Here is a 26,713-nt window from a genome sequence, read left to right as displayed (position 1 = left end):
AGCTTAACCAATATGTCAGCTGATAGAGTCACGTGTTCATTCGTCCTGCCGGAATTGTAAATAGAAGTTTTGTGAATTATATAGGAAGAAATAAACATTTTTTTACACCCAAGTATAAAGTGAGAAAAATCCCTTTAGTACGTTATACTACAACGTCTGCAACTTCTAATAGTTGAATGTCGTATCTCTGAGATAAAGGTTTGCATTTTCAAGGTAACTACAGTCTTTGTCGGTGATTTTTATTCCGAAGACGGTATTTGGTCCCTATTTATCTTTTTTTTTTGTCATAAATGATCATATTTCAACCCCGACAGATTTCTTCCTTGATTTAAATGTAGGAGAAAGTGTGACTTATTTTGTTTTCTTGTGCTGCTTGTTTCTCGTTCTCGACAGAACCGAATAATCAAGAATGAAAAGAAACAAAGGCAAAGGCTCCACCTCAGAGAAGGAATTTGTGTTTCAGTTCACGGCAGGGCGACAGTCCTGTACCCTTACGGTTCCTTTGAAATTCCCAGTGCAGGAAAACCTCAGCGATCTTCACGGCAGGCTAATGCTGTTGCACAGACTGCCTTGCTTCGTCGAAGATGGTGAGTTCACTGTCATATACCGAATACTCGGGACAACAGGCTTTGTTTAGTGTTTAAAAGATGCCTTCGGGGATAAAAAAATCAACTAAAATCAGGACCAATTTAATTTTGCACATACTGTTCAAATAGGCTGCAAAGGAACAAGTAATAGGTTTATGCGCCACAATTAAAGAAGGCTCCACGGCCGAGACGTTGTGTTTTCTTTCTTCTTTTATTCAGCATGGAATAAACCTATTGTTCCTTTGCAGCCTACGCATTCTGACGCAGCTACCCACCTGAACTACTGTTCAGATAGGGTCAAGTAGTGACCTGTGTCAGGAATGGGAGACTGCAAAGGAGGAAGTAGAGGTTCATTCCTGAAGAAGGAATCCTAAGAAGGCTCAACAGTCCATATCAGATTAGGCCAAACATATTATTATGGTGTTCTTCAGCCTACCCAGTCAGTGAATTAAGAAGATCTTAAGTTATTTTATTAGAATACATTTATTTTAAGAAATTGCATTTTTTTTCTCCCTAGATCAAAAAAGAGCAATCTTTTGAGGGTTAGGCTTTCTGGTGAAGCAATGAAATTCATTGCCAGCCTTCATCATTCGCTTGGAATTTGTTTTTTCAAAAATGAGCCAAGAGTTTTGGAACAAAGATTATGCACGGGTGCAACCAAGATAAGTAGTAGAGGCAGAGGATTTCATTGCCATAAGTACATGCACATTGGAACTCTTATTCGTGCTGATCTCTCGGGACACACACAGTACAACAGACAACACCACACAATGTAGACAGTACATTACATGCAGAATAAGTAATAACGACCAGAACAATAAATATGTTGTAAAACACAATAAATACGTGGTATTGAAAAAAACATGGCAGTCCATGCAGTGCAGCGGTAGTTCTGAGGCATTGCAGTTAGCTGTTGAGGATGCTCACTGCAGTAGGGCAGAAGCTGTTCTTAAGCCTGGTGCTTCGTGCCTTAATAGTGCCGTACTGCTTGCCAGAGCACGGGAGGGGGGGAGACCAGTTTATGGCCAGGATGGTTGGGATCCTGAAAACGTCAAAACTGCTGTTTGGGTTGGGACCATGGCACATTGGTTACCATTGCTGACTCGCAGTGCATTCTGGACCTGGGAAGCTGTCTGTGTGGAGTTTGTATGTTCTTTCCATGCTCACGTAAGTTTCCTCCAGATGCTCCAGATTTCTCCCGCCGTCCCAAGACATGGTGGTAGGTTAATCGGCTCCTGGGAATATTGTCTATGTTGTGAGTGTGTGCATGTCTGTGTGTGTGTGACCTGACACAGGGTACTGGGTACGGACTGGGTGTACCCTGTCATGCGCTTCTTGCTTGCCAGGATAGGCTCTGGCTCCCCGGAGATGACCCTGAATTAAAAGTGGTTCGAAAATGGATTGAATTGCTGCTATTGTTAAATTGTTCATTTCCTTTGTTAAAATAATACAAATAGATCCCGAAGTCCAGCTACAGGCTAATTTCAAAGCTGACGATTTTTAAGTTGCCCGTGTTCTTTAGCATATTGTGACAATTCAAATGCAGGCTGATTTAATGAGAAATCTTTGAACGCTGTCTGTCAGGTTCTACACTTAGTGGATTACATAGTACTTCATGTTTACCGTAAGAAAATCATGAAATTCAACATACTTTACTGGATCCGATGAGCCCTTATCCATACTAGATTACAGAGCAGTCAATCCTTAATTGTCGGAAATATACCAGGTAGCTTCTACCAATAAATAGAAAGTCTGACAACAGCAGGTAATGCACATGGTGGTTTGTATGACAGAATTGTCTAACATGTCTGATTCGTCTGTTTTTGTCTTTGTTAGATTTAAAGGATGCTCTTTGCAAGTTTATTGAGGAACAAACTATTAAGGACTATGACAGAGAGGCAGAATTAGCCTTGGAAAGACTCAGGACTGGAGACTTGGACATTGACCTACTTACCAGCGCTTGGGAGAAAGCTTATACCGAGGTAAGCGACTCAGCCAATAATAGAAAAGGCAGCATGTTGCACTCAGAACACTACCCTGTGGTTTATGGGGCTGCTTCCCAAAGAGCTTGGCTGAAGAAGATTATGGAACTCCTTTTTTCATCTTTTTAAGTCTTTAAAAGATCGGTTTTGTGCTGTTGATTGGTTATCCTGTGATTTGCAAGGACGCATTTCAGTGGAATTCAGTTCAATGCTAAGGTTCCCTTCAGCTCTGAATTTACTATGAGTGTTAATTTCAGTTGGGCAATACGGCAGCCCAGTGGTTAACAAAGCTGCCTCGCCACACTGAGGCCCTGGGTTCAATTCCGGAGCTGAAGTACTATCAGCATGGAGTTTGCTTGTTCTCCACATGTTCTCATGGGGTTCCTCAAGGTGCTCTGATTTCTTTCCACGCTACATACTGGTAGATTAAGTGGCCTCGTGGAAAATTGGCTCTGGTGTGAGTGTATGTGTGACTGTGTATCTGCCCTGTAGGTGAATCCTACACTCCTTTCTTGCCGGGATAGGGAATGGATGGATGGATGTTCATTCCAGTCATTCCATGTTTGGAATTACCTCAAGGAAAATAAATTCCAAAAGGCAAAGAGATTTGTTCTAGATTTAGTTCAATAGGTTGTCTTGTTGAAAGGAGAGATTCTTCAACCCTGCATTTCACCAGACATACAGACGCACAGATGACGGAATTCAGAAGTGATCCTAAAACGTTTCAGAAGCTGACATAAACCACTGCTCTGCTGTTTTTGAGAAGTTTTGCAGATCTGTGGTCATAAGCAAAGTAATAGGAAGATACAACAGTAAAATCGCCTTTAGTTGAGCTAAAAAGAATTAATTAAGCCAGAAAAGGTTATTTAAAGTATACCATAAAGCAATTCTGAAATGGACATCCATAGCTCCTTTTTCGCAGGCCTGTCATTCTTAGCTTCAACTCTTGTAGTTGAAATTCTGAAGCCACACGGTCAGGCACTTTAAAAAGAAAGCAGAGTGTTCCAATAAAGTCGTGTTGGCTTGCTATTGCATTCAGGATAGCTACTGCTGTTGCAAATAAATATTTATGGAAGCGATCCAGCTTATTTAAAGTGGCTTTAAATGTTTAAATGTCCTTCATGTTGCTCACGGTTAGGTTTCAAAGATTCTCAAACTCAAAAGGAATATGAAAGATTGATGGCCCGTGAATGTTTTAAATATTGCCAGAAAAGTTCATCTCCCTCTTCCTTGATCCATTTTAAAGTTTGTATTAATATGTGCCCTTTTATATAGATGTACTCTTCTTATGTAGTAAGATTAGGAATCAGATCTTCTGTTAAAGTAAAAGACTCCAGAACGTTTCTCATTTTAATTTGTGTTTCAATTCTTCGTGTTAGAAAGTTAAAGTCTCCATTCTCTTTCTTTTTTTGTTATTACTTTTTGGAATGTTTAAATTATTTGTTTTTCACTTGGAGGATGTTTGTTAAAATGTGTATAAATTACATTTATTTATTTACAATAAATGTGTAAATGAATACATTTTGATTGAACATGTTGTGATTTCAGGCAGTTAGGACACAAAATGTGTTACTTTGGAAAGGATGTGTATATCTTTTGTGGGCTGTGTTATTGTAAATAAATGGGTTTGTATTAACATATTGTTTCATGATTCAGTCCACAAAACTAATTTCCTTTATCAAAAACTGTGCTGAAGTTTTTCCTGCATGAAATATTTGTTGGAAGAAGACATTTACATCTTCTGAAGCAAGGACCTTGTAAGAGTCTTAATAAAAAGTAATGTTAACATGAGGGTGGTATACACAGGTTAGGTACTGTAAGAGGCTACCTCACCACCTCCGTTGTTAAATACTATAACATTACCAGGTAAAAAACATATTTTAAACTCCTTGTGTCTTTAATAATTCAGAAGCAGCAATTATTTTTTATTTACCAGATAAAGTTAGAATTGCCAAATGTATTTGTTTAATCATTCGTTTTTTGACAGCTTACGAGCTCTGCAGTGGAGTACAGGAAGCTCAACGCCAATTAGAGAAGATGTCTTTCACTGATGTTACAGTGGGGCTACTGGCACTTGGGAGGTCACATGAGTCAGTGCTGCACCAGCTGGCTGCTGCGCAATGGGTGGAACTGACAAAAAGATCATTTGGGATTTGCAATTTTTCTAAAAAATAAGGCATTGTTCACTGGATCTGAACAGGCTGTTCTTTGTGGTTAGGAAAGATACATGCATCTAAAGCCTCCCTGTTTCCATACGTTTGACATCACAGCGTGATACGACAGATCGGGGTGACAAAGTGGTTTCTGCACTCAAATACTGTATCGTGATTTTGCGGGTAATGCATGTTGAGTTTTCTCTACTTAATTTTTTTTATTCTTGGCACAGACTACACTGGAACACGTCCGACCAGAGGAGCCCAACTGGGATGAAGATTTTGCTGACGTTTATCACGACCTGATCCATTCACCCGCCTCTGAGACTCTGCTGAACCTGGAGCACAACTACTTTGTCAGCATTTCTGAGCTCATAAGTGAAAGAGACATGGAGCTGAAGAAATTACAGGAAAGGTTTGTTTATTGCTTAAGAATACGGCAACCATGCACAGTACTTGTGTCTACATATACAAAAGTATTGTTAAATTCTGTTTAATTGTTAATTGGAGCAGTTGGAGTTGGCAGTGTATGCTATTGGAGATTAGTTATTCACTTTGTTGGTATCTATTTCCTTTTTTAAAAATGTGGTATACAATAACATTGTAAAAACTGCTTACAGTGTCACTGTTGTATGAAGCGTACATTTCTTTTATTGAAATAGATTTAGCTAAAAACTATCATGGTTAAACTATAGTTTAAAATACTGTAAAATAGTTTTCATAGCTTTTGTTTTAGAATTTTAATGGAAAAAAATAGGTAATGTAAGATTTTTTTAACCTGAATTGTATTTTGTATTCACTTTATATAAATTCTGTGAAGCTCTGGAACTTTCCGGACCCGTTTTATTTTGTATTTAATTGTTCTTAAATGCCATTCTGCTCCGTATTGATAAGGATGATGTATAGAACAGGTATCATGAGTTCATGTTAGGAATTATATTGAAAACAAACATTGTAAGGAAAGCAATGACATACCAGTTCAGATTTTAAAAGGTTTGCTTGGATTCTCTGCGCATCTGTGCTGTGTTGAGCAGACAATCAGTAGAAATGGATAAAGTGATGCAAGAGCTGGGGAAAACGTTGAGTGACCAGGATGTGAATGCAGTTGCTGCTCAGCATTTTGACGCCCAACAGGTAGGGAAGACTGTATGCTGCCTGTATGATTCTGTCTGCTGTTCTGTACAAGTGGGGCGAAGCAGTGGCTCTGTGGCTAAGGATCTGCGCCTGTGACTGGAAGGTTGCCGGTTCAAATCCTGAACAAGGAGTAAGCCCTTTAACCCCAACTGCTCCAGGGGTGCTGGACAATGGCTGACCCTGTGCTCTGACCCCAAGCTTCTCTCCCTGTCTGTGTGTCTATGTCTCATGGAGAGCAAGCTGGGGTATGCGAAAAGACAAATTCCTAATGCAAGAAATTCTATAGGGCTAATAAAGTGATGTTATGTTTTGTTATAAGTCATGACCCTCAGATCTCAAGACAGTGAGAAAGACTGGGTTTGGGAATAAGGTCTCAGCCTGCTTAACTTTGTATACTGTTGAACAAGTATGTAGCAGAGGTTTATTCAAAGAGGGAAATCGAAGTGGATCTTGGTGAGGTACAGTAATTCCACCTAAAAGCTGCTTGTAACATGGCCCAGTGGATTTATTTAATCTTCTTCATTACATCTCCTTACTTCTTCATATGCACCTTCTTCCATTTGTAAAATGTTTGGTTCATGGTTTGTGTTTAGGATCTGGAAAACAAATGGGCCAATGAACTGAAACATGTAACAACGATCCAGAAGCAAGAGTACCAGGAGTGGGTGATGAAACTGCACCAGGATTTACAGAACCCCAACAACAGTACCATCAGGTAGGGTTTGTTGGACATCTCCCATTTCTTTGTGTTCTGCTCATACAGACTGCTGTGTTTTCTCTGCTTAGTGCTGGCTTTCAGTATATTATTACTTGGAATGAATAAACTTTGTTTATTGCTACATGTAAAATGCTATATTAGTGTTAGATTACGTCTGATAGAAGTCTTGTGTCCAACTAGTTTAGGAATGATATCATTGTAAACAAAGTATGGATTAACATAGAATATCACACTATTAGCAAGTGACATGCTAAAGAAGTTTCTGTATACAGTATCTGTGACTATTATAGTCACATTATCTGTTTAAAATCAAGATGTTATCACAACACTGTTTTCTTTTCTGTTTTTGAAGTGAAGAGATTAAGGTCCAACCAAGCCAGCTGAGTGAATCTCAGGAACCTAGTGAAAGATTGTTTGAAGACCAGAGACAACTAGAGGAGAGTTTTACAATTCACTTAGGTACTGCTATTTGCCTCAATAACACCATTAATTGTCAGCAGGGATTATTGCCGTGTTGAGAAGTACTGATCTCACTCATATCTGTGTAAATGTGTGTAATCATAAAATCATTATATTATAAAATCATAAATCATAAAATGCAGGCGCGGTTTTTTACAGTGATTATACCAAAACTACACCACACTGACAACCAGAGGATTTTCTCTTGTAAGTTTGCAAGATACTCCAGACCTGACACAAGCAGAGCCTTCTGTCCTATCAAAAATGTCAGTGCAAGGCCAAGAAATGGTGAAAAAATCGAAACGTTGTGTGGACTTTGCAACTTGTGCTACTGGATATTAGGGCCTAGGACTATTAAAGATTTCAATGTAAAGTTTTAAACATTTTAATCAAATGCAACCACTTTTTGCGAGGGGTTGCACTCAAATGATTTCTTTACAGAGACTGTAGATTTTGGCCATAAATAATTTTGCATGAGGACATATGGGTGGCAGGTTTCCAACAGTTTAAAATGGACGCAAAATCCACGATTCCCTCTTCCAGCAATTGCCTCCCACAAAAACAAACCCGACCTCACGTGATGTCCATTACGTGTTAAGAAAGGCTTTAATTCATTTACAGAGCCCATTATATTACGGGCTAATAATTATATTAGAAGATCATAACTGGCTTCCCACACCCAGATAGGCTCAGGTTCTCCTGTGACCCTGAACGGGATGAAGCCGTTACAGCATTCAGTCCAAGTCCAACAGATTACGGAGCAGCTTCTACCTCCAGGCAGTAAGACTGCTTAATAGCCAACCTGCAGCTCCTTTAGCAAATCACCTGTAATGGCTGCATGGACACACAGTTTTCACTGTATTCAGCATAACTGCACTACTTGTATATATTGCATACACCATGGACACACAGCAGCTCTACTCGTATTGAGTTTTATTCAATTTCTATTACATCTGTTTATCATGTAACCTTATTTTTGTAACCTCAGTTTTGTGATTCTTGTGATTCTTGTGATTGTTGTGATTCTTGTGAGCTCGCAGAAAAGACATTTCATTGCCAGCAACTACTGATGCACGCTGTATTGCTGTGCATTTGATAAATTTTGATTTGATTTGCAATGGATGGATGCAGGGAACTACAGAAAACCAAAATCTGACTTCCTTCTCATTTCTTTTCCTTTAAGGGGCGCAGCTGAAGACGATGCACAACCTGCGTCTGGTGCGAGCCCACGTGCTGGATTTCTGCAAACACAAGCGGCACCACCGCAGCGGGGTGAAACTGCAGCGGCTGCAGACGGCGCTGTCCCTCTACTCCTCCTCGCTGTGCGGCCTGGTGCTGCTGGTGGACAACCGCATCAACTCCTACAGCGGCATCAAGAGAGGTGAGCCTGGGTGAGGCTCAGTGGCCCACGTCTGCAGTTCAAACGTCTATCAGCAGAAAGAGCAAAGAGTTGCCTATTGCCCATCTTCCTCGCCTGATGGCTGGTAGATTGATCTGGAGTTCTTATCCACTTATTTCTCATTATTTTCCAGTGAATATGCTTTAATATTGTGGCTGCATGGCTTCTTTTGTGTTACAAATACATTTAGAGATTATAGATACAGCAGCCATATCACCAGGCAACTCACAACTGGCAGCTCACTGAAGCTCAGCAGGTATGAGCCTGGTCAGTACCTGGATGGGAGACCTGGGAAAAACTAAGGTTGCTGCTGGAAGAGGTATTAGTGGAGCCAGCAGGGGGCGCTCACCCCATTGTCTGTGTGGGTCCTAATGCCCCAGTATAGTGACGGGGACACTGTACTGTAAAAATGCACAGTCCTTCAAATGAGATGTTAAACCAAGTTCCTGACTCTCTGTGGTCATTAAAAGTCCCAAATTTCCCTTTGGCCCTTACCAATCATGGCCTCCTAATATTTCCCATCTATCAACTGGCTTCATCCCCACTGATAGCTGGTGTGTGGTAAGTGTTGTGTTGCAACACTATGGCTGCCGTCGCATCATCCAGGTGGGCCTGCACACTGGTGGTGGTGGGGTGGAGTCCCCATTAACTGTAAAGTGCTTTGAGTGGAGTGTCCAGAAAAGATAGAGAGGTAAGACTTTATTGATCCCGAAGGGAAATTGATGAGTTACAGCAGCCCAAGACGAGCAAAAAAAAAAACAGACATCAGGATAGACAAACAAATTAGAATACCTACAGTAATACAAAATAAATCTAAAATAAATAAATAAAAATAAATCCATAGGTGTGTGCAAAATATGATCATAGTCACTGTAAAAACAGTAACATGTGCAAAATGTGCATAGGTATATACAGATTGAGTGTCCAAAAAGTACAATGGAGCAACATGCTGTCCATAGACGAGCAAATGAAGGGCTAACAGTACTAGCCTAGGGCAGCGTTATACACCCTGTAAGTGCTGTATAAGTATAAGCAAATAGTATTATTATTATTGTTAATTTTATTATTATTGTTCTCTCTGCCTTAAAAGCAGCATTCCAATGATTTACACCTGAATCTGCTTGTCAGGCGGCATGATGGCGGAGTGGTTAGCATTGCTGTCTCACAGCTCTGGGGCCCCGGGTTCAATTCCTGGGGTGCTATCTGAGTGGAGTTTGTATGTTCTCGTATTTGCATTCGTCGAGTGGTCCGGTTTCCTCCCATAACAAAAGCTTACTGGCAGGTTAATCGGCTTCTGGGAAGGTTGGCCCTGGTGTGAGTATTTGTGTGTCTGTCTCTGTGCCCTGTGATGGACTGGCATCCCGTGCAACATGAATCCCACTTTGCTTGCCAGGATAGGGTCCAGTTTCCTGCAACACTGTATGAGGTAAAACGCTTAGAAAATTGATGGATGGATGGATCGCCTTGTCCGTCCTTCATCTCTAGTTCTAAACTGGCCCTGTGGGTTTTGCTATGTCAGGTTAATATCTTGGGCAGGCGCTGAAAGGTTTTCACGTAACAAATTGTTTAACAGTCAACATCCTCCATCAAGTACGATGCTTGTAATCTCTGTTCTGCTAGTATATATCATTCATGTGCTGTGGTCTAATCTACTTCCTGCTATAAAATTAATATTTTTAAGAAGAATTCAGATACCCATTTTACAATGCATTGAGTTAAGTGTATGTCTAAATGAAATAATATCAATAATTAATTTTTAGATTTATATTTAAATGTTTCAACTTTTTCACTTTTTCTGTTTTTAAGTTCCATAATAGATTCTATAACAAGCTGCATTGATCCTGTTCTAGTTGCACTCTTGAAAAGAACCATTTGTCTTTCTGGATGTGTTTGTGTGTATGAATGTGATGTGTAATAATAACGAGAGCTCAGTGCAATTGATTACAGTAACTACAGACATCGTTTAGTATTTTTAATTCATTGGTGTACCATTGTGTGTCTAAGAGCACCCAATCATTACATCAACCACGTCCATGCAATTGAGAGGATACTGCTGTAGTATCCTCTCAACTGGGGCGGAGCGGTGGCTCTGTGGCTCAGGATCTGTGCCTGTGGCTGGAAGGTTGCCGGTTCAAATCCTGCAGCCGGCAGAGGAATCCTACTCCGTTGGGCCCCTGAGCAAGGCCCTTAACCGCTCCAGGGGTGCTGTACAATGGCAGACCCTGTGCTCTCTCCCTATCTGTGTGTGTGTGTGTCTCATGGAGAGCAAGCTGGGGTCTGCGAAAAGATAATTCCTAATGCAAGAAATTGTTAAGGGTTAATAAAGTGATGTTATTATTATTAGTTGAGTGGCCGCTCTGTGTCTGTCCCAGATTTTGCTACTGTGTCAAAGGAGTGCACCGACTTCCATTTCCCTCGGCTGGAGGAGCAGTTGGAGGTGTTCCAGCAGGTGGTGCTGTATGCCCGAGCACAGCGAAACAGCAAGCTGAGGGAGCAGCCTGGTAGGTTCCTTGGATCTCCTGGTCTGTACAACGGCGGAGGATACTGCAGTGTGGGCCCCCCTCACTCTGCCTTGCTTCCACAACTGTGTGTGTGTGGGGTGGGTGTGTCGCATCGCTCCCGCGCAGTTTGGGCCCGTGTTGTGCACAGACGAGTCGATTTGATCTTTTTAAAGAAAATATCCGAACCTTAAAAGAGGGAGCGGGATAAGTCTTTCTTTAGTTTTGCAGGTAGGGCAGATTGTCTCTTCCCAGGTGTATCTGCAGTCAGGTGTCGGTTCACCAGCTTTTTGACGTTTGTTCCCCGGCCAATTTCGCATTGGCCTTTACCAATCGTGGCCTCATAATCCCCATCGATGAACTGGCTTCATCACTCCCCACTGATAGTGAGCGTACCAGTGCACTTTGGCTGCCCTCACGTCATCCAGGTGGGGGCTACAAATTGGAGGTGGTGGTTGAGGGGAGATCCTCATGATCTTTAATACACTTTGAGTGGAGTGTCTAGAAAAATTTCAGATAATGATGATGATCACTACTACTGCTAATAATAAAATCTGGACCGTTTTATATGCATCTTTATTGATGAAATGGTATTGACATATTCTGGTAGATTTAATGGTGAAGGTCCACATACAAAGCTAACAATTGTATTACATTACAGATTATGAATCGCATTCTTCATTGTTGAATTATACAGTGTTTTTTTCTCCACATTAATGAAAGGATCTGTGTAGCCTATTAAAAAACTGTTCTTATTCTTATGTATGTATTTTATGCAATGCGACATATATTAAAATATAAAAACCTACAACATCTTAAAGCATCTTAAAGTATTAGAACATATTAGAAAAAAAAACATAATTCTACTTTTTGAAATTGTCTACCATGTTGCTCTTTCATGATCATAAAGATTTGATATGATTTTCAAAAAGTTGAATAGGCATGTTGGAATATCATGAACAATTTAATTGTGATAGTTTAGGCTATCGTAATGCTACATTCATTTTAATGTTCGTACTATGCAGGTAAGTCATGTGATTATGTGATTCATTGTGGAGGTCAGTGAGTTACTTCCAGGATTTAAAGTGAGAATAAACAGTCAACCACACACCATAGTATTTATTTATCAAGCAATAAAAGAAGAGTGATGTCAGCTTTGTTGAAAAGAGAAATTTGGAAGTGGTCAGGATTGATGAGGCTTTTCTGTTTCATTGCTCGTAGGCTCTGAAAACCGCTACATAATTCTTATGACTTATTACACAATTTGAACTAAATGACTTTTTTTGTGTTTTGTGTTGGGATGTGCTCAAAACCCTGTATAAGAAACTTTTCTCTTATATGGGGTTTCGTTGTGACTGTTAATACACGTTATTTTGATTCATTTGATTTTTAATTTTGAATTCATTTTTTAAACTATGTAGTATTTTTTTACATTTGGGTCGTGTAATATGCCTCAAGTTCTATAAGAAGCACCATGTTTTGTCAGTTACTAAACCATTATCTTGAGATTTTAGGTGCATGCTTCTTTATTAGTTAAAAGTCAGAATATACACTTATGTTTTTAAAAAATATTACACATTTCCATTCCCTGGTTAGATTTGTGTATTGTATGTCATTAGGGAAACTTGTGATATTCAGAAATGAGAATGTTATTTAAATATTCAAATGAGTTCTTCTCCTTTGTTTTTCAGCAGGCAACAGCATAATTGAATATCTTTATTTTGTACTGCATTTTGACATATGCTTATTACATTTTTTGCCATTTTGTATGTGAAAAGTTTGTATGTGAAAACTGACGTCATGTTTACCTTTCTTTTCCTTTAAGATCTCTCCAGAAATGGAACCTGTGAAGATAAGTCCAAAAATCTTGAAAGAAATCCTTCAAATATTCTTCCAGGTTGGAAAGCACCTTTTCCCCCATTTGTTTAACATTTTGTAGAGATCAATTTGGAATAATCAGATTTCTTCAGCTAGTTATCACTGGAACAGCCCCAGCACCTGTCTGAGAAAACAGATGCTTGTCTTTTCAAATGTGCTAAAGCCACTTCCTGTGACACTGCAAGCAGAAAGGTTCTGTGCTATGTTCAGGAGAGGACAGTTGAGGCCCCAAGTGATCATGCGTCAATCTTTTTTATAAAAAAAAATTAAATTCACAATTTTGTAAGTTCATCTAATATAAGCCAACAGGTTGCTCCAGCAGCCAAAAACTCCATAATAGCATTTTAAAGACACTATCTAAGATATGACAGGGATACTGTACCTTTCTGGATATGTAATTCAAAGGGGGACTTGCCTGAGGCTATAGGAGCTGCCAGACGTGTGTTATGAGCTAAACTAATTAACTTGGATACCTCTTGCAGATTATTCAGAGCTGTCCATGGTGCTGAACTCTATTACTGCAATTGTGTTGCTTTACAGAAACAATACAATAAGGTCTATAGAACTGGGACAGATAGACCTTCCCTTGCTGACAGCAATGGACCACATATATCAATATGTGAATCCTATGTGATGGATAATGCTGTAATAGTTGTGTCTTCCATGTATATCGAAATATTACAAACATTTCTTATATGTGGTTTGAAGTAAAAAAAAATAATTAAAAAGTGCCTCAATACATAAAAAAAAATTATACTGAATTTCACAAATAACTAATGTAAGTCTAATTAAATGTCTGTTCTACATTTTGCAAGGAGACCCCAGAGACCTAATTATTTGAATGTGGGCTTGTGTATCTGCTCGTATAATTATCCTCACACTTGTTATCTGAAATGATCTTTTATTTCATTTATATCACTGCATCTTTTTCTTGTTAGGTGAATTTTACATCTCCCGCCACTCTAACCTCTCTGAAGTACATATTGTTTTCCATCTCTGCGTTGATGACAACGTGAGGTCTGGGAATATCACAGCACGGGACCCTGCTATAATGGGCCTCAGAAACATACTCAAAGTCTGCTGCACACATGACATCACGACGATTACCATTCCTCTGCTTCTTGTGCATGACATGTCTGAGGTGAGCAAAAGCAGACAAACTACCTTCTGATGGCATTTTAGTTAACTGGAAATCCAAATATGCTGCATTCTTCTGCTTTCGTTACAGCTGAAATGAAAATTTACAATTAACCTTTAAATACATGGCAAAGGGACTTTCCAAAGGTAAAATATATCACAAAAGAAAGACATGGTATTTCACTTTTAAGATTCATGTTGTAACCTTAAAAATAAATTTATCGGATTTAATAATGAGAAATGAGAAATTGAATAATGAGAAACTCATTAGAAACTGTGGGGATTCAGATATCAGCTGCATGAAACTATTATCAAATTACAGTACTGAGAAGAGCTGCACTGAATAGGAAGATTAACATTTAATAGTGAAGATGTCAAATTCTGAGAATTAATATTGATTAAATCTGCTGGAGCCTGTAGGATGAAACAAATGAGTTCTGTAAATTGTTAAATAGAGTGATTATGATGTTTTCCCCCTTGTAAGATGGAGGTGAAAATTCTAAAGCACACGTTTGTGAGGTTTCATTTATTGGTCTTTATCAACTGTGGAAAAGTTGTTACAAAATTTTAAAATTTTGCGCTTGGATGCTGTAACAGAGCTGCCAGGTCTGCAGTGTCACAACTAAATAAAAAAGGAATTTACTGGGCTCTTACAGAGTTCTTGGGGGACTGGCTTCACTTGCTGGGAAGCGTGTTCCCTATTTAAGGACTCAGAGACTAGTCTGTAGTTGTGTGCTTAATGTCTTTAAGAGACATAAAATTTCACGGTTTACGAAGCTGTAGCAGCCTTGGTTGTTGCCTTGGTAGCTTGTTAGTAAAAAGAAGCAAGTAAAAGAATGAGACTGGTCAAACAGTATCGAATGGAACAAGGTAGTTGCCACTGTCACTGGTCCTAAAGATCATAAAGGCATAGGGCACGCAAGAGATGGACCACCATCGGGTAACTGGGGGGGCTCTGTTATAGTTAACGTTTTTCCTTGGCTTGTGTTCTGGAAAAAGAAAAAAAAATTCAATTTAACGATACAGGTCTTCAGGTTTTCGTGTTCTTTATACCTGAAGATAAAACAACAACAAAAAAAGAAAATCGTTTGGAATTGTTTAGGGTAAGAGAGTATCATCCTATTAAATAGTCACCTACATGTTATGTGGCTGACATACGCCACCGTTACGTTGCCTGTAAGATTTCACAACATGAGTTTAAAGCTCTTGAACCTGCGACCTCAATTACTTTGCTGAAGAAAAAACAAATCAAAAGACAAAGAAACCATTAATGCATCTGACCTTTGATTCCACAAAAAAATACATTGAGCCTGGTGCCACCTACAAATAAACAATGGTTAACTGGCCAGCTGACAGGAACTCTTTCCCTTGCGGTAGATTCTCCACATGAATGTGTTTTCTGTACATCTGATGCTTCTAATTTTATCGCCTTGTCTCAATCTACGTTGTTTCGGTTACACAATACCGGCTGAAATGCAGTGTGTGCTGTGGAGAGCAAAAGCATTTCCTTATGGAGGATATCAAACACCACACCTACTTGGAAGTCACAAACTTCTTTTTTTTAATTTTTATTGACCTTTCCAACTGGGATGTGGGGTAAATGAGTATAGTGGTATGCTAACCAATCGTGGACGGTTTGATAAACTGAAGGCTTTAGCTGATGGTATTCATGATACACAGACATATATTCTGTGATACAAACCTCGAAGGTATGTCCTGAAAGCCTGTTCATAGATTACGCTGCCATCTGCTTAGCCAGGATTTGCTGGGACACATCTAAGTAACAATTTAATGAAATTCAAAATACTTTATTCACATAATTAAATACCAATCTTAAAAGTGTAGCAGCAACATGTTACAAATTAAACTGGAAAAAAATTCATGGTATCACTGCATTTCTTTGAAAAAATTAAAACATAAACAAAACATTAAAAGGATCATAAACTGATTATGAAGGCAACAGAGTGCACTCCTATTGCTAATCCTATTATTTATTTTGCCCTGTTACAAAATAGTCACAATTAGTTCTTTAGATATTTAAGAAAGTATTAATGTACATATACTTTTGTAGAGGAAGCTCATATTGCTAAAACTTTCTTTATGCCCATTGTTCGCTTGCCTGATGGCCTTTAAGTGTTAGTATTTATCAACATTGAAGTCTAACACTCGGCGTAGCTACGTGCTCCTGTGGGCTCAAGTGCTCACAGTATATTTCTGCTCTGTGGTTAAATTGACTTACAGTTTTTCACTCTGGAAGATTTTAGCACTTAACAGCTCTAGTGCTATATTACCACAGAAGGTGACAGAAGTGTGGAGTCGTGCCTTGGAATTGGGACTAACTGTGTGGTCAGGGGTTTAAGTTTCAGGTGGGTAGTTTTGTCGCTGTATGTTTGTGCAAAGTACATTACCGAGATTTCTTCACCAAACCCAATTGAAGAAGTTGGTATAAAATATGCATTTAAAGAACAGCTATAATTCTAAGATGTGTGTCTGTTTGTATTAAAATGGTAGTCCAATAACTAAATGAAGACAATGAAAGCATATGGCTTTTATCTAATGACAGCTATACATGACATTCTGAATATAGGCGAGATACGGCGAGATACGGTAGGTTCAGCCATGTCTAGTTCATTTTGCTATTAGGAACTTGGTGGTCCAGGGGTCTTTTTGAGAACCTGCTTGAATGTTTGAATTGTCCCTTTCACAGGGTCTACATTTTTGCATTTCTTCCTGAATTCCCTTGACTGTTTCTATAAACAAATGCCCACTGTTCTCAAATGTAGATGCTCCCTGACCTGGTGTGTCTGTGTTATGTTTCAAGAAAGATCTAAAGATTTTTTCATCTAGATGTGCTACTGCGGACATTCATTGTACTTCTCTTATTAAAAGTTTTCCCATAAATGCTGTTTTGTTCTTCTAAGGTAGAAATCGATTTCGAACCCACACATGCAATCTCACATTATAGTCCTTATATCACTCTTGCATTTCTCTGATCTCTATTTATCATGCATATCTTTTATATCATATGGAGATGAGAGACAACAAGAAATGTACCAAGACAAAAGCAGAACCAAGTAGATTGGCTGCTGATATTGAAAATTATGATTGTTGGACATGCAAGCTTTTTTTCAGTACTAGGAGGTGGGTCATGATTCAGACTGTGTACATGCATTAATAACAGTTTCACATACAGTCTGGGCACTTAGATTTTTCCCCCTGTCTGAACTAAAGGGTTCTCCAGAGAAGGAAGAGAGGTCTCTACCGCTTGTCTTTTTTTTTTGCCAAAAATTATTTTAAGCTTGGTTTCATTCTTAGTTTGCGGATGTTGTGTTTAAGAGTTGATGGTGGAACGATATTTTAAGTCAGCTGAGTTTCAGATTTCTTTTGGCCAAAACCCATTATTACCAGTCTAAAACCACACGGATCCCTGTTCTTCATTATCACGACAGACATGTCTTAAGTCCAAGTGGGCAGATAAATGATGAAAGTAGGTGGTGTCTTCCGGCAGTGTTTTCATTTATTATTATTGCTTTCAAACTAACATATACACAGCTGTTACAGTACAGTATTACTCATTGTTAGAGGATGTGATGCAAGGAGAAAATAAACAGAGGAAGAGGTTTTCACTTGTCATGCTAGTTAATGGCACTTTCTTTGATGTGTGTCATTTCCCCTCACAGGAGATGACCATACCTTGGTGCCTCAAACGTGCAGAGTTAGTATTCAAATGTGTGAAAGGTGAGTATCACATGAATTTGCATTGGCTGCGTTCTGAGGACAGAATGTGCTTTCTCTTGTGTTTCATCTTGTTAACAGAATGCAATGCTTAGCTTAACCATCAGGTAATCGTGTCATGTCATCATGAGGTAAATGTTTTTATAATGAGATTTTCTGTGACATCTAACTTGTGACAGGTTTATCTTCTTTTTTTGCTTAAATCTGCAAAACCGCCATAAACCAAATGCTTAAACGCTAGAATTACCCTTCTCGACCTTTCAACTTGTCTTTCAGTATTCTGTGGAATTAAGTGTCCTGGACAAAATGGTACAACATGATTTTCAAGTCATGAGTATTTTGTTCAGAGTATTTGCCATAAAATTACAGTTTAAATTTAAATTTGTTTTATCTGCAAGTAACATGAATACAGGTGTCTACAAATTGGACTCTAAGCTAAGACTTTGTTTAATATTGTAAGAAAAATATGGCTGGGGGGTTTCATGTCTTATAGAAAACCATGCACAGATACTTTCAGGTATAGTCATTAAATAATTTTCCTTGCTGGGTTTACACTTGTTTTTATGAACAAGAAAGCATCACACTGGGGTTGTAAACTGACTCAAGAGCTGATTAAGGATGTGTTTTTCATTTACTTTTTTGAAACAAATGTCCTTATTCAGAGATGTATTGAAAGTTTAGTGTTACAGGGAGATGTGTTATGATTAGAGTATTGATTGGACTGAACTCATGAGAAAAATAAGCAAATTTTATCATGATGTACATTTGCCATTTCAGGCTTTATGATGGAGATGGCATCATGGGATGGAGGAATCTCACGGACTGTGCAGTTTCTTGTTCCTCAGGTATGCCGTTTGATCAAATGTAACACATTTTACAATGAAGAAGCTGTAATACTATAACAGTGCAAGTCTGAAAGTTACAGTATATACCAGTCAGAATGGATAGTACATATTTTGCACATTGTCACATTTTTTACTGCCTTTCTGGCATGCAAGGGGAATGTCATTCTGACTTTTGTCTTTAATGAGTATATTGTTTTTCGCAAAATACTGCTATGCATTGATGCTTAATGGGATCGTATTCTGATCCAGGTAGTTGGATTAAAATGAAAGCCTTCATAGTTTAAACTGTAACAATTTTAATAATAACTTACACTGAATTAAATGTAGGTTTTAATAGTTCAGATGGGTAGCTGTGTCAGCATGCGTAGGCTGCAAAGGAACAAGTAATAGGTTTATTCCATGCTGAAAAGAGAAGAAAACACACAGTGTTTCGTCCGTGAAGCCTTCTTCAGGTTTTAATTTGCATTTTTATAGTGTTTTTTGACTATAAAAATCAGTTTTCAAGTGTGATTTTTGATGTTTTAATTGCTGAACAGTAACAGTAACATTTAGATGTTTTTTATCCATACTCTTACAAGAATACAAAAAGTATTCTCCTAACTGTAAACTTAAACATTTGATGTTCAATGACATGAGCAAGCTTTATGGACAAAATACAATTTAACCTGTATTTCAGGTTAGGCTTTTAATTTTATAGTGCTTCTCAGTCTCTGTTTGGTGCTGATCATTCTCATCATAAATTGTATTTAAATAGCTCTTTCCACTCAAATTAAAATTCAGGTTAATTGGAATTCATTTTGGATAAAATTCAGGTTTGTGAGATTGTGTAAGCTTTGTAAGATGTGTCCAGTGTGTGCATCCACAAATCACATTTTTTACAATGATTAACTGGAGTATGTGACTATTGGTGTAATCTAACATTTAACATGTTAAATGCCACTCATAATTTTATCATCCTTTTTTAAGTGAAACATTTTTTAATAAACACAACCCACAGACTTTAAACAGTAAAACTGCTACACATTAAAAGCAAGGTCAACAGTTATTCGGGAGAAGTTAGATTTATACTAACATTTCCCAAAATCCACCCCTGGGAGTTTTGTATACATTTGCATTTGAGTTTCCTACCAGCTGTTCCTGAATTTGCAGGACAACAACAGGCTGTGAATAGATTCCTGTAATAGGAACCAGAAGCCCTTGTACTCTTTGAGAAATACAGTATTAGGGCATTATGAACCAAAAAAAGGGAGGGCTATTGGAGTTCAGAGGGAAGTCATGATGTTTTATTTCTGAGAAAAAAGAGCATTTCTAAAGAAATTCAAATATATTTTCAGTTCTTATTTACATTCTCAATATACATTTGAAACCATGAAAATAGTCCTACTTCCAATGCTGAAAGTACTTTGAGCACGTTGCAACAAGCAAATGTTACTCACATTATTAGAGAAATTTAAAAACTGCTATTCAGTGGTGTGCAATAACATACAAGTACCCATATCAATCTAGAGGTATGTAAGAAAAAAGCAACATAGATGATAACATCCACAGCCCACATATTATGATTAGAATGCTTTATTAATAACTAATCTCAGTGGTGTTTTTGTGTTTTAGTGTACTGTGGGTGTTTCTTAAGTGTAGTTTTATTTATTTATGATTAGTCATTAAATGTGAATAATAGATTGACTATGAAATTTTGAGCATGACTTCACAGCATCATACTGGGATTGTGGGGCTTTAAATCACATTTGACTGGAGCTGTTTCAGGAGTATTTAGAGCAGGCGTCTGCAAAGTATGATTTAGCATGGTGATGCGTTCAGGGCCAAGGCCAGTAAGAGTCCTTACCAGCATTGGGTGACTGTAGCTTTGCTTTCTGACAGCGTTGGAAATAGAAACTGCAAAGCACGATTGTTTCATGTGTTACCCCAGCACCATATATATACAGTATATAAATTAATCTCATATATACTGTGTTAATAAGAAGAACAATTATCTTAAGTTTTAACTTGTGATTGGCTGTGGCTCACCAGTTATAGTCATGGTAAATGGGCTCTTTTCTAGGTTCACTGCAAAACAGTACGTTATGACTGTACCCACAGTATGCTGTTCCTTTGGTGTTTTATGCATGAATTCATGAATAACTCAATCCAGATATAGATTTTTCCATTTGCTAACATTTTCTTGTAATGAAAAGTGTACAATTTAAAATGTATATTATTGTCACATTTCATTGCATTTTTTTTGTATTGTCATCTTAAGCCAAGCTCCCAAAAATATCCTTATATAAAACTACAAAGGAAAAAGTAGTCCTTTTGAAGCGATGTTCTGATTAAAAAGTTTCTTGAAACATTCTGTAGCTGCTGTATGTGAAGATAGTGGATCATCGGTTTTGATTGTGCTGAAATGCCAGACATTTGCTATCTTTTACATCAGAATACCAGATACTGACCTTTTCATGAAAGTGATCTTTGCACTCTTTAATTTTCTCTGTTAACAGAGCATCTCTGAGGAAATGTTTTACCAGCTGAGCAACATGCTGCCACAGATCTTCAGAGTGTCCTCTACCTTGACGTTAACCTCTAAACGGTGAAACTGGGAAGAATTCACATTCTAAGGCAGGGTCCTGGTGTTTCAACAGAAGAATCCAGATTATTTCCAGATGCAAAGCCTGACATAGTACTGCATAGTGTTATGAAGCTATTATATCAGTAGTTTCTGTGAAGGTGAAGTATTCCACAAATCCCCCAGTGTGTCACATCCATCGTGGGTTTATGTGTTCAGAGCAAGGTAGTTTATACGTTCAACAGTAATGTTTGTTTATGCTGAGGTTTTTCACTTGCCTTTTAATTAGAAAGTGCACTGGATAAATTCCAGTATAAAGACTTTTTCCTCTGTTTCTGCACTTTAATTTGAACAGTCAGGAGTCAAAGATGAAACAAAACGGATCTTTGTCTGAAGGTGTAGCTGTGGTGCTGCACAGAGAGGGTTTCTGGTATTGTCACAGCTATTATCAATTCTTCAGGTTACTTTAATCCCAAATTATTGTCATCCTTCCCCTCTCCACCAGGGGACAGTGTTACTACCATATACAGAAGATGCTGGGTCAGTTAAAGTTCAGCAAACCTGTGACTTCTGTAATTTTCCTTTTCTTTCAGGGCTGCACTTTTAATTTTTAAGCTTATCATGCTTAATGTGTAACAGAATTTAAAACTAGTTTATGTGGTATATGTGGCAATTTAGGTTTTATTCCTCAAATTTATAAAAAGTACATGTAAGTCATTGTATCAAATATTATGGTCCTAGAAAAATAAAGATTTTATAATTGAAAGGAAACTGAGACTAATTAATTGGCCACTATTAACTTCTTAAAATGTCTAGGTACTTTCAAATTGCATTTATGTGTTTCAGTTAATTTAATAACAAAAATGTGCCCATTTTTAATAACAGAAGTAGAAGAATTACGGTCATCAGAGTATAATGTTAAAATCCTTCTAAAATTCAGTTTAACAAAAGCTCATATAAACATACAGCTGTTTTCATATGTGTTGAATCTTAATTCCCTGCAGTTTACCCTACTAGGTTGTGTAGCAAAATCAACTTGTTGGTTTTAAATAAGCAATTGATTTTGTTGTAGTTAGAACTATAGTGAAGCAGTGACATTCTTCCATGTCTGCCACAGATCGCTGCATTGCTCTGCTGTGAGTAAACACAGATAGTACAGGCTTACCCATCACCATCATCATCTAACACATGATGCAGAAGAAATGGATCTGAAGCACCTCTGTCCACGAATTCTGTAGGGCTCTGGTAAGTTAGCCATGTCAGCTTACAGTGCGTTTGCACTGAAAGGATTGAAATGGTTATAGTAATATCTATTTATGAACTACTTTATGTTAATGTAAAAAAATGCATTATTACCTGAATCTTTTCTATAGTAAGCATTTAAAATCTTTACCATGTAATTCTTTTAAAATGTGAATGGCATGCAATGCTGTATCCTGTCTGCTCATATGTGACAGACACTTGTAATCCAAAACAACAGCAAAGAGTACAGGTGAAGATCAAATCAGAGGAAGTACAGTTTGAAAGACTTGGTGCCACTTGTGAGAAACCAAAGAACCAAATGCATAATGTATTTTATTTCTCTGTAAGACCTATAGTACATTACATTTTAAGCTAAAAGCAATTGGGCAAAACCGATTACAATAATACAATACAATACCTGCAATATAATACAATGATAAAACAGAAAGCATTACAGTGACTGATAAACACAAAGTACTGTTGCTGTCAGTTAATCTATTTGGCCCACTGACTAGCAAAATGATATCCAAATCACTGTCCCACAACAGGGTTTAGGGACAGAGGCTTAAGGCACTTAAACACTTAAACAAATCCGTTTCAGCGGAATACAGAAGGAGAAGTTCATGTTAGTTATTTACTGAGGAAATCCAGACTGAAAATGGGCAAATGATATGATTATTTTTGGGCTCTATGACATTAAGTACTCAACTCCTTTCTGTTTTCAAATTGTGGAAAGCGATTCAGAAAAAAAATCTCTTCTGTCTCTCTGGACTGCAAAGAAATGACATAGATTGACAGCTGTTGTTGTTGTTGTTGTTTTTTAAAATGGCTGGAAGATGGTGGAAAGGCTTCAGAGTACTGTACATTACCATGACATATTTCTAATTATATTGTGTCACAAGTTGTCTATCCATTCATTATCAGAAAGCTGCTTCTGCTAAAGGTTGTGGCAAAATGGATTATATCCTGGATTGGGTGTAATATGACACAATGGGACCACAACCCGCAGTCCTTATACTGTCCACCACACATAGTTTAACTGATTTAACATAGTTAAATCCCAGTTATAATACAGTACTTATTCATGAAAATTACTTTTTCTATTATGTTTAGGTTATGGGGAGGCATAGTATTCTGTTGGATACTGGACTTGATTAAAAAATGTTAATTGATTTTGAGCATATAGTATAGATACATTTAGGTATAATTGCTTACACTTATATAGTGCTTTCCTGGACACTCCACTCAAAGCGGTTTACAGGTAATGGGGACTCCCCTCCACCACCACCAGTGTGCAGCATCCACCTGAAAAGCTCACCACACATCAGCTATCAGTGGGGAGGAGAGCAGAGTGATGAAGCCAGTTCATAGATGGGGATTATTAGGAGGCCATGATTGGTAAGGGCCAATGGGAAATTTGGCAAGGATACCGGGAAACACCCTAGGATGACCACGGAGATTCAGGACCTCAGTTTTACATCTCATCCGAAGGACGGCACCTGTTTACAGTATAGTGTCCCTGTCACTATACTGGAGCATTAGGACCCACCCAGACCGCAGGGTGAGTGCCCCCTGCTGGCTCCACTAACACCTCCACCAGCAGCAACCTTAGTTTTTCCCAGGAGGTCTCCCATCCAGGTACTGACCAGGCTCACACCTGCTTAGCTTCAGTGGGTTGCCTGTTGTGAGTTGCAGGGTGATATAGCTGCTGGTACAGGTATATGGATTTTAAGAAGTGGTCACAGTCACACTTTCTTTAACATGTACATAGATTACATACCTGAAACAAAACGTTCCTTTTTTGCTTAATTCCCTTCCTTTTTGGAATCCCCCTTCCTTGCTTGAATAAATGGGGGAAATTTCCTCTTCATGTATAAGTCATGTAAGGAACACAAGCTCATATAGAGCAAATAGTTCACTGTCAAAAGCAGGCCAAGTACTCAAACCCTGAGCTTCTTTTCTAGCGCTGCCAAACTCGCTGACACCTGGTTTACCCTTGTGTAGTGTGAGGAGCCATGCATAATCATTGTTCTCATTCCTGACATGCACTTGCTTTTACCTACTGTATATCGGATCATGTGTACCAAACTGCTATTCAAAAGTTATCTCATCTGAAAGGCTCACTGACATAATAGTAGCCCGGTCAGCCTGATATCCTACTACAATCATGAGCATACAAGCTGAAGTGTGATCCCCTGGCACAGGGGCTTTGAACATTACCATAGCCATCTGACTTTACACTGTTGAGTCTTGTTCCACTCTTTGGCTCTTAAACAGCATACTCAGTGACTGTCTGTGACAGACTTAAGTCTGACCTATCCCATTCAGTGCATTAGTGCAGTGTGTTTTGGCTCGACACTCTTTTTAAACGTCTGCATCTACACAAACCCACCATATGAAAAGACTAGCCTCCTGATTTAAAGCCCCAAGGTTGTGCTTTGTAGCCTTCCAGTGTGACAGAACAGACCGGAGAAAAGCTGATGACTCATACATGTATATGAAAGCAGTGCTTCACTCAGGTGTTCACAAAGTAAAAATATGTCAACACCATACCTCGGAAGGAGAGGTACAGTATACAAAGTTCTGTAATAGTATTAGCACAGAAGATGCAGAGGGCTACTAGAAACAGTCAAGATCAATAAATCCCCAGGAGCTTTCCAATTGTTATTCAGAAGCCACTGACATAACTCTTATGACAGTCATTCAAGACGTGTGGTGTACAGTATATACTGTATAATTAGTATAGCACATATATAGTGTAGATACTGCGTTTACAAATACAGGTTATAGGTAGTACCTCTGTACACAGTAGAAGCATAAACTGCAGTAACTGTGCATCTGAGGTAAAGCTAAATGATTATGATACAGCAGAGGGCCTTAGAATGAAACAATTTTTTTTAATATATTTGCTGGAGTTTCAGTTTCTCACGCTTCCTTCTGAAAGCAAGCACAAGCTGGTGATGTTCAAATGTGTGTAGGAGTTTGCTGAATGTTGGGTGTCAGTATTTGATCTCACTTAGTCAGAAATGACTGATGTATGTGTAAAATAGATTAGATTTAAAAAGCGGAAGGATATAAGGGCCACATATATATGCACTATACACACACATATACATGCATTGTCAAAACATTACCCGGTTAATTTTACTGACTCACACACAAAGACTGGATTAACCATCATATACTTTTAAATTGCAGAAAAAAAATATAAAGAAGAAATACCAGTAGTATAAATCCTGTTTTGCTGCTCACTGTTGTCATTTAAGTAGCTTCCTTTGTTTGCTTGTGTGCTAGGACACCCACACAGACAATCCCTTCTGTGACTGAATTTCAGCTTTGTATTACTGTGCGTTTTCATTCGCACAGTCATAATTTCTCAGAAACTTCTCACATTGGTAAAACTTTCTTTCCTGCTTTCCTGTCACGTTCATCCTGTAGCACTGTAGAGGGGTTGTGGTCAGGCTGCTTTTTTTCCTCTGTGTCACAGATAAATATGTACCTGTACAAAATTTACAGGTGACAATGTCTGTCAACACATTACAGTTCTCATAAAAAACACGAGGAAATATTTTGTTCGCAGGTGGTTAATAGGGTTCAATGGGCTTTCAGTCAATAATTCTTGACATGAATATGTATATAAGCTGTATTGCATATGTATATAAAATGTCCTGTGTAGTACATTAAAAAAAAACATTTTCCTGTTTCCATCATTATCTGGGACACTTGTAAGCTTCGTAATGTGGCAGTCATATTCTGTTTGAAACAGAAAAACTGAAATGCATCATTTTGGATTTGAGACATTTTAAGTTAATTGAAGACACACTGATTGAATTGTAGGCACTCTGATTTAATGTGGAGGACACATGAGAAGAATCTTATCAACCTGTGTGTACCTTTCTCCACTGCTGTTGATTGCCATAAGATGTTATTTTCTGGTGATCACATCTAGGAGAGCACAGCATTTCATGGGTGACAAATGTGTGACAAAGTACGGTTTTCCCCGTAAACTGATCCCCAAGAGTATAGTGTCCATCAGGTGATCATGTCCAGTAAAGCACAGTTTCTCTGGTGATCGCGTCTAACTGTGTACAATCTTCCTCTTCCAATATTCCACTGGTTCTATTGGTGATCACGTGTAACATGTAACAGAGTACATCATTCCTTAGAAATTAACAGTCAAGATCAACAGTATCCCGCATTCCTGTAATGACTGTGTTCAACAGCTTACAGCATTCCTCTAGTAACCTTTTCTAACTGTACAATGCTCATGTCCACCAGAGTACAATGATACTTCAGTGATCACGTCCAATAGAGTACATTGTTCCCCTGGTTATTACAGTATGTCCAACACTACACCGTTTCTCTGGTGATCATGGCCAATAGAGT

The 26,713-nt window shown here is 38.3% G+C and overlaps 1 protein-coding gene across 1 annotated transcript; it reads left to right on the top strand.

The window, feature by feature from the left end:
* The first annotated feature begins 22 nt into the window (after positions 1 to 22).
* On the top strand, positions 23 to 26,037 carry ferry3 (FERRY endosomal RAB5 effector complex subunit 3). Its single transcript, XM_006633679.3, has 14 exons — positions 23 to 213; positions 394 to 587; positions 2,424 to 2,569; positions 4,956 to 5,137; positions 5,757 to 5,856; positions 6,450 to 6,571; positions 6,927 to 7,033; positions 8,217 to 8,414; positions 10,805 to 10,933; positions 12,756 to 12,827; positions 13,747 to 13,949; positions 17,626 to 17,683; positions 18,458 to 18,525; positions 21,021 to 26,037. The coding sequence occupies exons 2-14, from the start codon at positions 410 to 412 to the stop codon at positions 21,111 to 21,113; spliced, it is 1,656 nt and encodes a 551-aa protein (XP_006633742.1). The 5' UTR covers positions 23 to 213; positions 394 to 409; the 3' UTR covers positions 21,114 to 26,037.
* The last annotated feature ends 676 nt before the right edge of the window (positions 26,038 to 26,713 follow it).

The sequence above is a fragment of the Lepisosteus oculatus genome, chromosome 7 (genome assembly GCF_040954835.1).
Source record: "Lepisosteus oculatus isolate fLepOcu1 chromosome 7, fLepOcu1.hap2, whole genome shotgun sequence".
Classification (NCBI taxonomy): Eukaryota; Metazoa; Chordata; class Actinopteri; order Semionotiformes; family Lepisosteidae; genus Lepisosteus; species Lepisosteus oculatus.
Note: the sequence above shows the minus strand (reverse complement) of the source record. Positions and strands in the feature narration are given on the sequence as shown.